Source organism: Oncorhynchus masou, chromosome 12, assembly GCF_036934945.1.
Source record: "Oncorhynchus masou masou isolate Uvic2021 chromosome 12, UVic_Omas_1.1, whole genome shotgun sequence".
Lineage (NCBI taxonomy): Eukaryota > Metazoa > Chordata > Actinopteri > Salmoniformes > Salmonidae > Oncorhynchus > Oncorhynchus masou.
The window spans coordinates 34,728,626-34,742,884 of record NC_088223.1 but is presented as its reverse complement, the minus strand read 5'-3'; the positions used below and the strand labels follow the sequence as shown (position 1 = coordinate 34,742,884).

General features: G+C 47.5%; 1 protein-coding gene across 1 annotated transcript in view; it reads left to right on the top strand.

Annotated features, from left to right (window-relative positions):
• Positions 1 to 13,576, top strand: part of plekho1a (pleckstrin homology domain containing, family O member 1a) — a 23,277-nt gene extending 9,701 nt beyond the window's left edge. The window contains exons 3-6 of the mRNA XM_064979143.1: positions 580 to 720; positions 10,105 to 10,209; positions 10,866 to 10,967; positions 11,116 to 13,576. Of these exons, the coding sequence (XP_064835215.1) occupies positions 580 to 720; positions 10,105 to 10,209; positions 10,866 to 10,967; positions 11,116 to 12,414 (1,647 nt within the window). The 3' untranslated portion in view covers positions 12,415 to 13,576. The remainder of the gene's footprint in view (positions 1 to 579; positions 721 to 10,104; positions 10,210 to 10,865; positions 10,968 to 11,115) is intronic.
• The last annotated feature ends 683 nt before the right edge of the window (positions 13,577 to 14,259 follow it).

Genomic DNA, 14,259 nt, shown 5'->3' with positions numbered 1-14,259 from the left:
AGTTTTTTTTATAGACATTTGGACATATCCTTAAAAGACCTTCATTACACCTACAGAATATCTTCTGTATGGGCATGTAAAGGCCTGATATACAAGAGAATTCCATTTGAAACCTCATTAACATCCTAAAATAATGGATGATACGAATGTGAGAAAAGGTTTTATTTCAAACGGCTGAGTTTTATCCAGGCACCGTGGTGTGTCTCTGTGCTGTCAAAAGCTGCTGGATAGCAGAGAGTAGTAATTAGTCTTTTCCCTTTCCCTTGGGTTAAACTCAAGATGTCCTGCTGTAATGCACAGTAGGTTGCTCTCTCTCTGTGTGTGTGTGTGTGTGTGTGTGTGTGTGTGTGTGTGTGTGTGTGTGTGTGTGTGTGTGTGTGTGTGTGTGTGTGTGTGTGTGTGTGTGTGTGTGTGTGTGTGTGTGTGTGTGTGTGTGTGTGTGTGTGTAGGTCTATTTTTGTGGTAGACAGATGGTTTAAGGTTCAAAACAACTTGACAAAGCTCATTTTCTAGTGCCATCTTGCACATATGTACAGACCGGAGTTGTAACTACCTCATGTTTTCTCTGTGTGTTTCCAGGTGAAGGATGAGAGGAAAGTCCAGGAGTTGTTTGACCTGGCTGACTACGAACGCTCTGAGGAGCTGCGCAAGGCCAAGAGCCGCAGTAAGAAGAACCACAGCAGGTTCACCCTGCTCCGCTGCAAGCAGCCTGGGAATATAGTGAGTCCTTCTTCCCAGGGAGAGTGAAGGAGTCAGGCAGGGAGACTCAGCAGGGCCTGGGGTGTGTAGGCCTCAGTGGGAAGTCCTTACTGCAGGTGTTGATTTTAGCTGAAAATGCATTTGAAGTTTTCTTTTGTTAAAAACTGAAACTTGAGGCAAGCTTATCATCAGACATAGTTTGTGGTTCTCTATAAAGAGAGAGTATGAGACATAAAGTACAAGCTTATCGTCAGACATAGTTTGTGGTTTTCTATAAAGAGAGAGTATGAGACATAAAGTACAAGCTTATCGTCAGACATAGTTTGTGGTTCTCTATAAAGAGAGAGTATGAGACAAAGTACAAGCTTATCATCAGACATAGTTTGTGGTTCTCTATAAAGAGAGAGTATGAGACAAAGTACAAGCTTATCATCAGACATAGTTTGTGGTTCTCTATAAAGAGAGAGTATGAGACATAAAGTACAAGCTTATCGTCAGACATAGTTTGTGGTTCTCTATAAAGAGAGAGTATGAGACATAAAGTACAAGCTTATCATCAGACATAGTTTGTGGTTCTCTATAAAGAGAGAGTATGAGACAAAGTACAAGCTTATCATCAGACATAGTTTGTGGTTCTCTATAAAGAGAGAGTATGAGACATAAAGTACATAAAGTACAAGCTTATCATCAGACATAGTTTGTGGTTCTCTATCTAAAACAACCAAATGTACATGTTTCATATACAACAGGTGTAGACTTACAGTGAAATACTTACTTACAAGTCCTTTCCCAACAAAGCAGAGTTAAAGATAATTGAGTGGCTACGGGTACTGAGGTTTTGTATCCCAATAGAGATGAATAGTAATGGCGTCTGGTTCATTGGACAAAAGCCTATGGGAAAATGAATGGCGTTTTTGGATAAATGCCCGAAAATAAGGTCTGTGGTAAACACAGGCTTAGGAAATCTTGAAGCATTTATGTCATTTTTTAAAAAGCACTTAAAAGCTTCATAATTCATAGAGGTCATGTTAACTGACTGATATTATCTCATAGAACAAAATGTATAAGATCTCCTAAGCCTGTGTTAACCTCAGACCTTGTTTTCTGCCGTGCACACTCCGGTACCTACGTAGCTGCTGTGCTGACTGCTTCGCTGCTGGTCCCCCTCCTTGATCGCCTTTGTCTGGTCAATGGTGTAGCCTACTAACTTCATGTCGTACACAAAACTGTTCAAACTATTGTATTCCATGCATCAGTAAGCCTAAGCAGGATTTCATGTTCTTTTTCAGTGGGAAGTAGACTACATCAAATCAAATTGTATTGGTCACATACACATGGTTAGCAGATGTTAATGCGAGTGTAGCGAAATGCTTGTGCTTCTGGTTCCGACAGTGCAGTAATATCTAACAAGTGATCTAACAATTCCCCAACAACTACCTAATACACACAAATCTAAAGGGGGAATGAGAATATGTACATATAAATATATGGATGAGCGGCATAGGCAAGGTGCAATAGATGGTATAAAATACAGTATGTACATATGATATGAGTAATATAAGATATGTAAACATTATTAAAGTGGCATTATTTAAAGTGGCATTGTTTAAAAGTGACTAGTTATCCATTTATTAAAGTGCCCAGTGATTGGGTCTCCATGTAGGCAGCAGCCTCTCTGTTAGTGATTGCTGTTTAGCAGTATGATGGACTTGAGACTGAAGAAAAGCTTCTGTCTCTCTGTCCCAGCTTTGATGCACCTGTACTGACCTCGCCTTCGGGATGATAGCGGTGTGAACAGGCAGTGGCTCAGGTGGTTGTTGTCTTTGATGATCTTTTTTGCCTTCCTGTGACATCTGGTGCTATAGGTGTCATGGAGGGCAGGTAGTTTGCCCCCCGGTGATGCATTGTGCAGACCTCACCACCCTCTGGACAGCCTTGCAGTTGAGGGTGGAGCAGTTGCCGTACCAGGCTGTGATACAGCCCGACAGGATGCTCTCAAATATGGATCTGTAAAACTTTGTCAAGGTTTTGGGTGACAAGCCACATTTCTTCAACCTCCTGAACCCGCACCCTAGTGGGGTCCCAGTTTTGAGGGTCAGCGAGGTGGAGATGTTGTTTCCTACCTTCACCACCTGGGGGCGGCCCATCAGAAAGTCCAGGACCCAATTGCACAGGGTGGGGCTGAGACCCAGGGCCTCCAGCTTGATGATGAGCTTGGAGGGTACTATGGTGTTGAATGCTGAACTGTAGACAATGAACAGCATTCTGGCATAGGTATTCCTCTTGTCCAGATGGGATAGGGCAGTGTGATGGCGATTGCGTCGTCTGTAAACCTGCTAGGGCGGTATGCAAACTGAAGTGGATCTACGGTGGCCAGTAAGGTGGAGGTGATATGATCCTTGACTAGTCTTCCAAAGCACTTCATGATGACAGAAATGAGTGCTACTGGGCGGTAGTCATTTAGTTCAGCTATCTTTGCCTTCTTGGGTACAGGAACAATGGTGGCCATCTTGAAGCGATTGAATATGTCCGTAAACATACCAGCCATCTGGGGTGCGCATGCTCTGAGGATGTGGCTTGGGATGCCATCTGGGCCAGCAGCCTTGTGAGGGTTAACATGTTTAAATGTTTTACTCACGTCGGCCACGGAGAAGGAGAGTGGGTAGGGGGGGCACAGTTCTTGTTAGACGGTGGCACTGTATTATCCTCAAAGAGGTGTTTAGTTTGTCTGGAAGCGTGACGTCGGTGTCCGTGACGTGGCTGGTTTTCTTCTTGTAGTCCGGGATTTCCTGTAGACCCTGCCATTATTTATATGTTTTACACAAAATACATTATTCACATATACAAACTTTGTTGTCAGTATTGCAAACATAAGCAAGACACAAACATAAACCTTAACAAAGAGGTTTCCAGAGGGGCGGGTGTAGGCAGGGCAAGTCAAAATAACATGGCTATATACAGGGAGTACCAGTACCAAGTCGAGGTGCAGGGGTACGATGTAATTGAGGTAGCTATGGACATGTAGGTAGGGGTAAAGTGACTCGGCAACAGAATAATAGACAGTAGCAGCAGCGTACACTCAATTGGCAGTTTATTAGGTACATCACCCCGTTAACAAAAATGGAGTCACATGCACCGGTTTCACTATCTCAGAACTGGCTGGCCTCCTAGGCTTTTCATGGACGACCGTGTCTAGGGTTTACCGAGAATGGTGCAACAAACAAAAAACAGCTTGTTGATGAGAAGTCGAAGGAGAATGGCAATAATTGTGCAAGCTAACAGGAGGGTCGCAAATAATGGGGCAGTGGGGTGCAGAACGGCATCTCGGAACGCACAACTCACCTGTCCTTGTCACAGATGGGCTATTGCCGCAGACAACCACATCGGGTTCCACTCCTATCAGTATCATGATACAAGGCGAGATCCACATGCAGACACAGGAGGCAGATGGTTGGAGTCTTACAATATTTATTAATCCAAAAGGGTGGGGCAAGAGAATGGTCGTGGACCAGCAAAAGGGTCAAAACCAGTTCGGAGTCCAAAAGGTATTGAAAGGCATGCAGAATCAAGGCCAGGGGACGCAGGATGATCAGGCAGGCGGGAAAGTAGTCCAGAGTCAGGCAGGGATCAAAACCGGGAAGACTATCAAAAAGAGAATAGCAAAGGAGAACGGGAAAAACACGCTGGTTGACTTGACTAACATACAAGACGAACTGGCACAGAAAGACAGGAAACATAGGGATAAATACACTGGCGAAAATAAGTGACACCTGGAGGGGGTAGAGACAATCACAGGAACAGGTGAAACAGATCAGGGCGTGACAGTGCCGACACCTGGCGTCCTACCTGAGTGCATAACTGGCTGGCTGGAAGTGGAAATCAGCGATGAGGGCCTGGTCCAAGATGTCTTTAGCAGGGACCCAGCACCTCTCCTCCAGGTCATAACCCTCCCAGTCAACCAGGTACTGGAAACGCCTGCCCTGCGGTCGAACCTTCAGGAGGCATCTCACCGTATACGCTGGCTGGCCACCTATAACCTGGGGGGAGGGATGGGCCTGGAGACAGTAGACAAAGGACAGTGAGCCATAGGCTTAATCCTAGACACATGGAAGGTAGGGTGAATACGGAGGGTACGGGGCAACACAAGATGGACAGCAGTGGAACTCAGAACTCTGGAGATGGGAAAAGGACCAATGAACCAGGGAGACAGCTTGTAGGACTCTGCCCGAAGGGGCAGATCCCGAGTGGAAAGCCATACCCTCTGCCCAATGCGGTAGCAGGGAGCTTGGGTCCGGCGACGGTCCGCCTGTCGACGATACCTGGAGTTGGTCTTGAGAATAGCCGCCCTGGCACTTCTCCAGGTACGTTGAAAGCGGCGGACAAACATCTGGGTCGAGGGTACGCTGACCTCCTGCTCTTGTTCAGGGAAGAGTGGAGGCTGATACCCCATGGAGCACTCGACTTTTCTCCAGGGGAGAGTACCTTGGCAGAACTGGGAAGAGTGTTCCGGGCATACTCCACCCAGACCAGTTGACGGCTCCATGTAGTGGGGTTGGTTGAGACCAGGCACCTTAAGGTGGTCTCCAGGTCTTGGTTGGCTCGCTCCGACTGACCGTTAGTTTGGGGATGGAATCCGGATGACAGGCTGGCCAATGGCCCAATAAGGGTGCAGAATGCCTTCCAGAACTGAGATGAGAACTGAGGACCCTGATCGGAGACCATGTCTACCGGGAGTCCATGGATCCGGAAGACATGCTGCACCATAAGCTGGGCCATCTCCTTGGCAGAAGGTAGTTTGGGGAGAGGGTGAAATGGGCGGCCTTGGAGAACTGGGGAAATGTTTCCATTTTTTGAGCACACACAGTGCATGCGGTGACAAAGGCAGAGACATCAGGGACCATTGTGGGCCACCAGAAACGTTGTCGAATGAAGGCTAGTGTACGACGGGACCCTGGATGACAAGTCAGCCTGGAGGAATGAGCCCATTCCAGGATCCGGGACCAGACTGGGTTAGGGACAAACAGCCGGTTACCCAGGCCCCCTTCAGGTCCAGGCTGGGAGCGTTGCGCCTCGCGAATCAGGTTCTCCATACCCCAATCCACGGTGGCAACAAGGCATGAGATAGGGAGAATGGTTTCGGAAGTAAAGGGTGTGGCAGAGGAACTGTATAGGCGGGAGAGAGCATCAGGCTTCACATTTTTAGACCCTGGGCAGTAGGAAAGGTTCAAGTTTAATCTGGTAAACAAGAGGGCCCACCGGGCCTGCCTTGAGTTGAGGCGCTTGGCTGAACGGAGATATTCCACATTTTTATGGTCGGTCCAGACCAGGAATGGCTGTTCTGCTCCTTCCAGCCAGTGCCTCCACTCCTCCAACAACATTTTCACCGCCAGGAGTTCTCGGTTGCCAACATCGTAGTTCCTCTCAGCAGGACTGAGACGATGGGACAAGAAAGCACAGGGATCAAATCAAATGTATTTCTAATTATAAAGCCCTTCTTACATCAGCTGATGTCACAAATTCCTGTACAGAAACCCAGCCTAAAACCCCAAACAGCAAGCAATGCAGGTGTAGAAGCACGGTGGCCAGGAAAAACTCCCTAGAAAGGTCAGAACCTAGGAAGAAACCTAGAGAGGAACCAGGCTATGAGGGGTGGCCAGTCCTCTTCTGGCTGTGCCGGATGGAGATTATAACAGAACATGGTCAAGATGTTCAAATGTTCATAGATGACCAGCAGGATCAAAGCACAGCCCCCACACCACTAGTGGGATATCCTCAACCACCACTTACCATCCTGCGACAAGGCCGAGTATAGCCCACAAAGATCTCCGCCATGGCACAAACCAAGGGGATGAAGCTTCTGGTCCCGGGCAGATCGCTGGGACAGTATGGCCCCCTCTCCAACATCTGAAGCATCCACTTCCACCACAAATTGACACAAGGGGTCCTGATGGATGCGGATGGGTGCTGTTGTGAACCGATGCTTCAGGTCCACAAAGGCTTTGTCGACAGCTGGAGACCATTTGAACGGTACCTTGGGGGAGGTGAGTGCCGAGAGGTGGGCCGCCAGGGTGCTGTATTCCCGAATGAAATGGCAGTAAAAGTTTGCACAACCAAGAAACCCTGGACGTTGGTTGAGGCCAATCCACCACTGCTTTCACCTTTCCAGAATCCATCTGAACATTTCCCTCAGCCATGACATATCCCAGAAAGGTGATAGAAGAGCGGTGGAACTCACACTTCTCGGCTTTTACGAACAGTTCTCCAGGAGGCACTGAAGGACCTGTCTGACGTGGAGTACATGTTCTTGGGCAGATCGGGAAAAAAACTGGATGTCGTTCAGGTAGACTAACACAAACCAGTTAAGCATGTCCCGAAGCACATCATTGACCAAAGCCTGGAAGACAGCGGGGGTGTTTGTGAGTCCAAATGGCATGACCTGCTTCTCATATTGTCCACTGGCTGTGTTGAAGGCTGTCTTCCATTCATCCCCCTCGCGTATCCGAACCAGGTGGTAGGCATTCCAAAGGTCCAACTTGAAAAACATGGTAGCCCCCAGGAGAGATTCAAATGCCAAGGAGAGGTAGGGGATAACGATTTTGACAGTGATATCGTAAAAGTCCTCAGTAGTCAATGCATGGGCGCAGGGTCTTGTCCTTCTCCACAAAGAAAAACCCTGCGTCGGCAGGAGATGCAGACGGAGGAACGGCCAGAGACTCTTCTATATACTCCTCCACATTAATGGTCTCTGGTTGGGACAGAGAGTTCAACCGACCCTAGGGTGGTGTAGTGCCAGGGAGAAGATCAATTGTACAATCATAAGGACTGTGCAGGGGCACGTTCCTTGTTAAACACTTCCAGGAGGTCATGGTATTCCGTCAGGATAACAGTCTTGCTAACCTCCTGAGGAAGACGACTAGGGGAAGGCTGTGCTGCTTGAAGGCAGTGGGAATAGCAAATTGGGCTTCAACCCAGGATGGAGCTTGTGGTCCAGTCAATCACAGGATTGTGCTTTTGGAGCCAGGAAAATCCAAAAACAACTGGAACATGGGGAGATGCAATGAGGAGGAACTGTATTGTCTCACTGTGGTTACCAGAAACCCATAATTGAACGGGCACAGTACTATGGGTGACTTCCCCTATAGAGAGGCCGTCCAGTGCCCTAGCATCCATGGGCACAGAGATAGGATGCGTGGGAAAACCAAGCTCCGAAGCTATCGTGCAATCCATAAGACATTCATCAGCCCCAGTGTCAATGAGAACTCAGAACAAGAGCAAAAAGGGGTGTGCGGGTGATGGGTATTAGGGAACTCCCAGTCTGACTCACCATAGTACTGGTACCCACTAGAGACAAGGGTTTCCTAATAGGGCAGGTAGCAATAAAATGTCCTGCCCTCTACAGTACAGACAGCAGTTATTATTCATCCTCCATGAGCACTCCCAAACTGATAGCCTAGTTCTTCCCAACTGCATAGGCTCAGGAGTATCCAACTCACCTGTCGTAGATTCACGAGAGAGCTCGGGTGACTTCAACTCCTCTTGGAAGAGCTGCCTTCGGAGTCATCCGGTTTCCATAGTAGGTGAACGTGCCATATCGAGTGCACGAGTGTGCCCGAGACCAGACCTCTCATTCTTGCGTTCCCTTAGGTGTCCATCAATTTTAGTGGTTAAGGCGATAAGAGATTTGAGATCCACTGGCAGTTCCCGAGCAGCTAGCTCATCCTTTACCTCCTCAGATAATCCGTGCAGAAAAGTATCAAAAAGAGACTCCGGGTTCCAGGCACTCTCGGCGGCCAACGTCCAAAAGTCCACCGATTGAGGTTTTTCAAAGGTGGCAGACAGTCTCTGAGCTAACTCCCTGATTTGCTCCATAATAGCCTTTAACCCATGGTCATGGCATTCCGTCAAGGAACTGAGTGCTGTAGCAACTCCTGATGTCTCCCAATGGTTGCTCCCTGCAGGGAGACAGCATGGCGGAGCTGGTCCAAGTCTGCTGGGTCTGTCATGGCCAGTTCGTACTATCAAGGCACAAGGCGAGACCCAGATGCAGACACAGGAGGTAGATGGTTGGTGTCTTACAATATTTATTAATTTAATAATCCAATCAGCTAAAAACAAGAAGAAGCGTCTCCAGTGGGCACGCAATTCTACCAGCTCTTACAGTCTCACATCAGAATTGGACATTCATGTTTCTCAAACGTCAAGTGTTTAAGGGTAAGTTGAGGCATTAACTCTGAATTTGCAAGTTTAGGGTTAAGTTCAGGCATTACCTCGAATTCTTAAGGTTTGGCATTAACTCTGAATGGTTACTCTAAAGGTTAAGGTTTGGGATAAGCTTAAAACAAAATTATCAAAAGCAACTTTTGATCACTGGATTCAAACTTGCAACCTTGGAAATCAGAGGTAGGTCCCTACACCCATCTGCCATCCCCATCCACAATGCCCTAGCAAAACTGAAACCTACTTGAAGGTGACAACCCTCACTGTTGCCCCTAGTGGCCGGTTTCCACGTTGTCTCCTGACGTCCTCAGATACGAAAATACGTTGAATACTGACTTGTATCACAGGTGACCTGGCTGCGCGATCACCAACACTGGACAATTGAGGAGTAAAAAAACATTGCCTGGTCCGATGAATCCCAGTTCCTGTTGCATCATGCTGATGGCAGAGTCAGGATTTGGCGTAAGCAGCATGAGTCCATGGCCTCATCGTGCCTGGTGTCAACGGTACAGGCGGTCGGCGGTGGTGTAATGATATGGGGAATGTTTTCCTGGCACACGTTAGGTCACTTGATACCAATTGAGCAACGTTTCCATGCCCTGAAGAATTCAGGCTGGCTGGGACCATCCGACCCGGTACTAGATGGATGTGCCTAATAAACTGACCAATGAGTGTATGTGGTAAGTGTGAGTATGCATGTGTGCACGTATGTGTGTATGTGTGTGTTGGGGTATCAGTGTAAGTATGTGTGAGTGTATGGGTAGAGTCCAGTATGTGTGCATAGAGTCAGTGCAAGAGAGTTAGTGCAAAAAAATTAAGCTTTCTGTGCCCCTCTCCATCTCTCACAAATCCCTCTAAACAATGCTTACACCAATTTATTCCTTTCAAATCCATGATGGGAGTGTGCAAGTGCACACTTAATTTTTTAAAACATTTCTTTACTAGGCAAGTCAGTTAAGAACAAATTCTTATTTTCAATGATGGCCTAGGAACAGTGGGTTAACTGCCTGTTCAGGGGCAGAATGACAGATTTGTACCTTGTCAGCTCGGGGATTTGAACTTGCAACCTTTTGGTTACTAGTCCAATGCTCTAACCACTAGGCTACCCTGCCACCCCAAGAAGGAGGGGTGGAGTAGCCTAAACTTTCTCATCTTCTTTCAACCAATCAATTTCCTTTTTGTCTTCAGGTTCCCAATCTTGTGTTTTTAGCTGTTAGCCCTGAGGAGAAGGAGTCATGGGTCAATGCCCTCAATACAGCCATCATCAAAGCCAAGAACCGCATTTTTGATGAGGTAGGTCAGTCACTCTTCTCCTCCCCTTCCCTGTCTCTATTTCGCTAGCTCTCACTTCTCCCCAGCTTTCTAGAGCTTTTCTTATTTTTCTCTCTCATTAGCGTGTCTCGCGTGCAACATTTATGAATGAAACCTCCAAATGCCCCCACAGCCAGCCCTAAAAATGTTTAACCTTGCAGTTACTAAGCACACTGTAAAATTGGTGAATTTGGACAAAATCACAGCCTACATCTATTAATACGAGAAACACGTAAATTCAATCTCCCCAGGCGTGGATGAGAGATCAAAGTGTTTATATCTCGCTGACTCATCCATCTCCATCGGGAACAGAGTCCTTGTTAATGCTCCGTCCCTGCCGACGCCCACATATTTTCCCAGTGCCTCGCTATCGAACAGTGGCTCAATCCCCATCACACACTATGGGGTGAAAATCTATCTTCCACAGCTAGAGTTTGTCAAGAAGTGAGAATGAACTCTGCATCATGTCTGCTGCCCTGATAGTAAGAATCCTCTGTCAACGCCCTACTTTTGTACTCTACTCTAATGTACACCATGTTCTGTACATTACATTCCCATAACTCTCCCTCCACAAATATACATTTCTGTTTTGCTGACTGTCAAATAATGACTCGGTCTCTTTCTGATTGTCTCCTTAGGTTACAATTGAAGAGGACAGTGTCCTGGTGCACCCTACACGTGATCGTGCCAAGATTCCCCATGCACGGCGCTTGCCCACCCGGGGACATCTCTTGGCTGTGGTGGGTGTTACTACCTTGGCTAACATTGACAATTCAGTTCCAAGTCAATATTATATTTTTGGAAGGCAAACAATGAATTATACTGTTTGTATTGTAAGGATTATCCTGGTCTGTTCCGTTGAATGGTAAACTCTCGTGCTCCCCCTAGGCATCCACCTCATCAGACGGAATGTTGACCCTTGACCTTGTCCACGAGGAAGATGACTCCACCCTAGAAGATGAGGAAGAAGGCTTCTGGGAAAATAACTTCAGGGTTGACCTAGACAAATGGACCACATGTCGTCAGCGTTCTGGCACAGATGTCTCCAAACTCTGTGTCACCACAAAGGACCTAAAGGTACCCAAGACGGGCAGCCTGCCTTGCGGGAGCGAGCTCTCCTGGGACCGGGTGCACCATCTTGAGGCTCAATCCCATACCTCTCCACCAGGGAAGAGGTTCAGTGCCCAAGGTAGGAGCCGCTGCGCCTCCATGGACGAGGTCCTTTCCTTGCGGCCAGTCAGGGGTGTCCTTCACCCTCACCCCATAGGTGAACCTGTCCAGCCTGTCGGACCACTGCAGAGTCTTATTGCCCAGAAAATGCAGAGGGCTCAGGAGCTGCTGGAAGAAATGCGATTGGAGGAACTGCAGCGTGCAAAAGGCTTAGACTCGCCCTATATAAAGGGCATTGACTCACCCCGTTTGTACCATTTAAGAGGCTCCGAGTCTCCTCACTCCAGGGCCTCAGGTTCACCTCGCAGTAAGAGTAGTGACTCCCCTCGTTTGAGGGTGAAAGACTCACCTCGTTTGAGGGGGAAAGACTCACCTCGTACGAAGGGCAAGAAGTCCCGCTCAAAAGGTACAGACTCACCCCATTCAAAGAGGGCTGACTCTCCTAATTTGAGGGGTAACAACTCTCCCCGTCTCAGGGTTACTGACTCGCCCTGTATGAAGGGTTCGGATTCTTCCAGTTTCAAGGAAACAGACTCGCCATGTCTGAAGGGTTCTGACTCCCCACGTCTCAAGAACATTGGTTCACCCTTTTCAAAAAGTTTTGACTCATCAAGTCTGAAGGGCTCTGACTCGCCTCGCATCAAGGATACTATTCTGAGGGGTAAGGACTTGCCAAATACAATTGGTAAGAACTCCCCAAGTCTGAAGAGTATCGGCTCACCTTCCCTGAAAGGTGCTGACTCGCCCCGTCTGAAGGGTAATGACTCACTCCATAGTAAGAGTGCACACTCACTTCTCAGTGACTGTGATTTGGAGAGTAGACGGGTGGAGGCGGAGCGACTACTGCAGGAGGCCGTCTCCTCCTGGCGTCAGGCTAAGGAGGTGCTGGAGGAGGTGAAGCAGCTGCAGACGCAGTCACTAAACCGCCGCTCTGAAAAGAAGACAATAGACAGTCCCCCAACACCACCACCGGACTATAGGCTGGAGGACGCATGCCTCTGTCGCCACCACAGCTGAAAAGCACGCTGGGTTGTCTTCAAACAAAGAGAAAATAAAAGCGCACTTAGGGGCATGGAGTAAATACATTTTTGTCACATTTTGTTGTCATAACATGCCAGTGTGGAAGTACAAAGCTTTTAGGCTGTATTGCTCCCTTTGCACTTTCCTATCTTGATCCTTGCATTCAGAAAGTATTCAGACCCCTTCACTTTTTCCACATTTTGTTACGTTACAGCCTTATTCTAAAATAAGGAGAATTGTTCAAATGTATTATTTACATAAGTATTTAGACCTTTTGCTATGAGACTCGAAATTGAGCTCAGGTGCATCCTGTTTCTGTTGATCATCCTTGTTTCTACAACTTGATTGGTGTCCACCTGTGGTCAATTCAATTGATTGGACATGATTTGGAAAGGCACACCTGTCTATATGAGGTCCCACAGTTGACAGTGCATGTCAGAGCAAAAACCAAGCCATGCGGTCAAGGAGCAGGATTGTGTCGAGGCACAGATCTGGGGAAGGGTACCAAAAAAATGTCTGCAGCATTGAAGGTCCCAAAGAACACAGTGGCCTCCATCATTCTTAAATAGAAGTTTGGAACCACCAAGACTCTTCCTAGAGCTGTCCTCCCGGCCAAACGGAGCAATCGAAGGAGAAGGGCTTTGGTCAGGGAGATGACCAAGAACCCGCTGGTCACTTTGACAGGGCTCCAGTTCCTCGGAGGTCGGAGAACCTTACAGAAGAATAACCATCTCTGTAGCACTCCACCAATCAGGCCTTTATGGTAGTGTCCAGACGAAAGCCATTCATCAGTAAAAGGCACATGACAGCACGCTTGGAGTTTGCCAACAGGCACCTAAAGGACTCTCAGACCCTGAGAAACAAGATTCTCTGGTCTGATGAAACCAAGATTTAACATTTTAGCCCCAATGCCAAGCGTCACATCAGGCACCGCTCATCACCTGGCCAACACCATCCATACTGTGAAGCATGGTGGTGGCAGCATCATGCTGGGGGATGTTTTTTAGCGGCAGGGATTGGGAGACTAGTCAGGATCGAGGGAAAGATGAATGGAGCTAAGTACAGAGAGATCCTTGATGAAAACCTGCTCCAGAGTGCTCAGGAACTCAGACTGGGGCGAAGGTTCACCTTCCAACAGGACAATGACCCTAAGCACACAGCCAAGACAACGCAGGAGTGGCTTCAGGACAAGACTCTGAATGTCCTCGAGTGGCCCGGCCAGAGCCCGGACTTGAACCCGATCTAACAAATATCTGGAGAGACTTGAAAATAGCTGTACTGCGATGCTCCCTATCCAACCTGACAAAGCTTGAGAGGATCTGCGGTGAAGAATGGGAGAAACTCCCCAAATACAGGTGTGCCAAGCTTGGCACGTCATACCAAAGAAGACTCAAGGCTGTAATCACTGTAATCAGGTGCTTCAACAAAGTACTGAATAAAGGGTCTGGATACTAATTGGGATATTTTCATTCATTTTTAAAATAAAAACCTGTTTTTGCTTTGTGTGAGCGGACCAAGTAATTGGGCGTCACTCTAAAGCGGGAAGGTGGAATAAACGAGTCAGGAGTAGGTTTTCTTGATTTAACACAGTTCTCTATTGAGGGCATTTGGTCAACAAAACCATTCCAACATAATCAATGAAAATCTTCCAAGGAAAAAAACATACATCTTCTTCTGCAGATGAAACAGGAACACAATAGGATTATCTTTAAACTACAACAAAAAGTCACGGGATTGTCACCGTCTTAGTGGTTCTTCCTGGATAGCTCCTCTCTCTCGGTGGCCATCTTCCAGAGATAGTTTTCCCCTTCTCTGCTGGTTCCATTCTCTCTCTTATAGGGG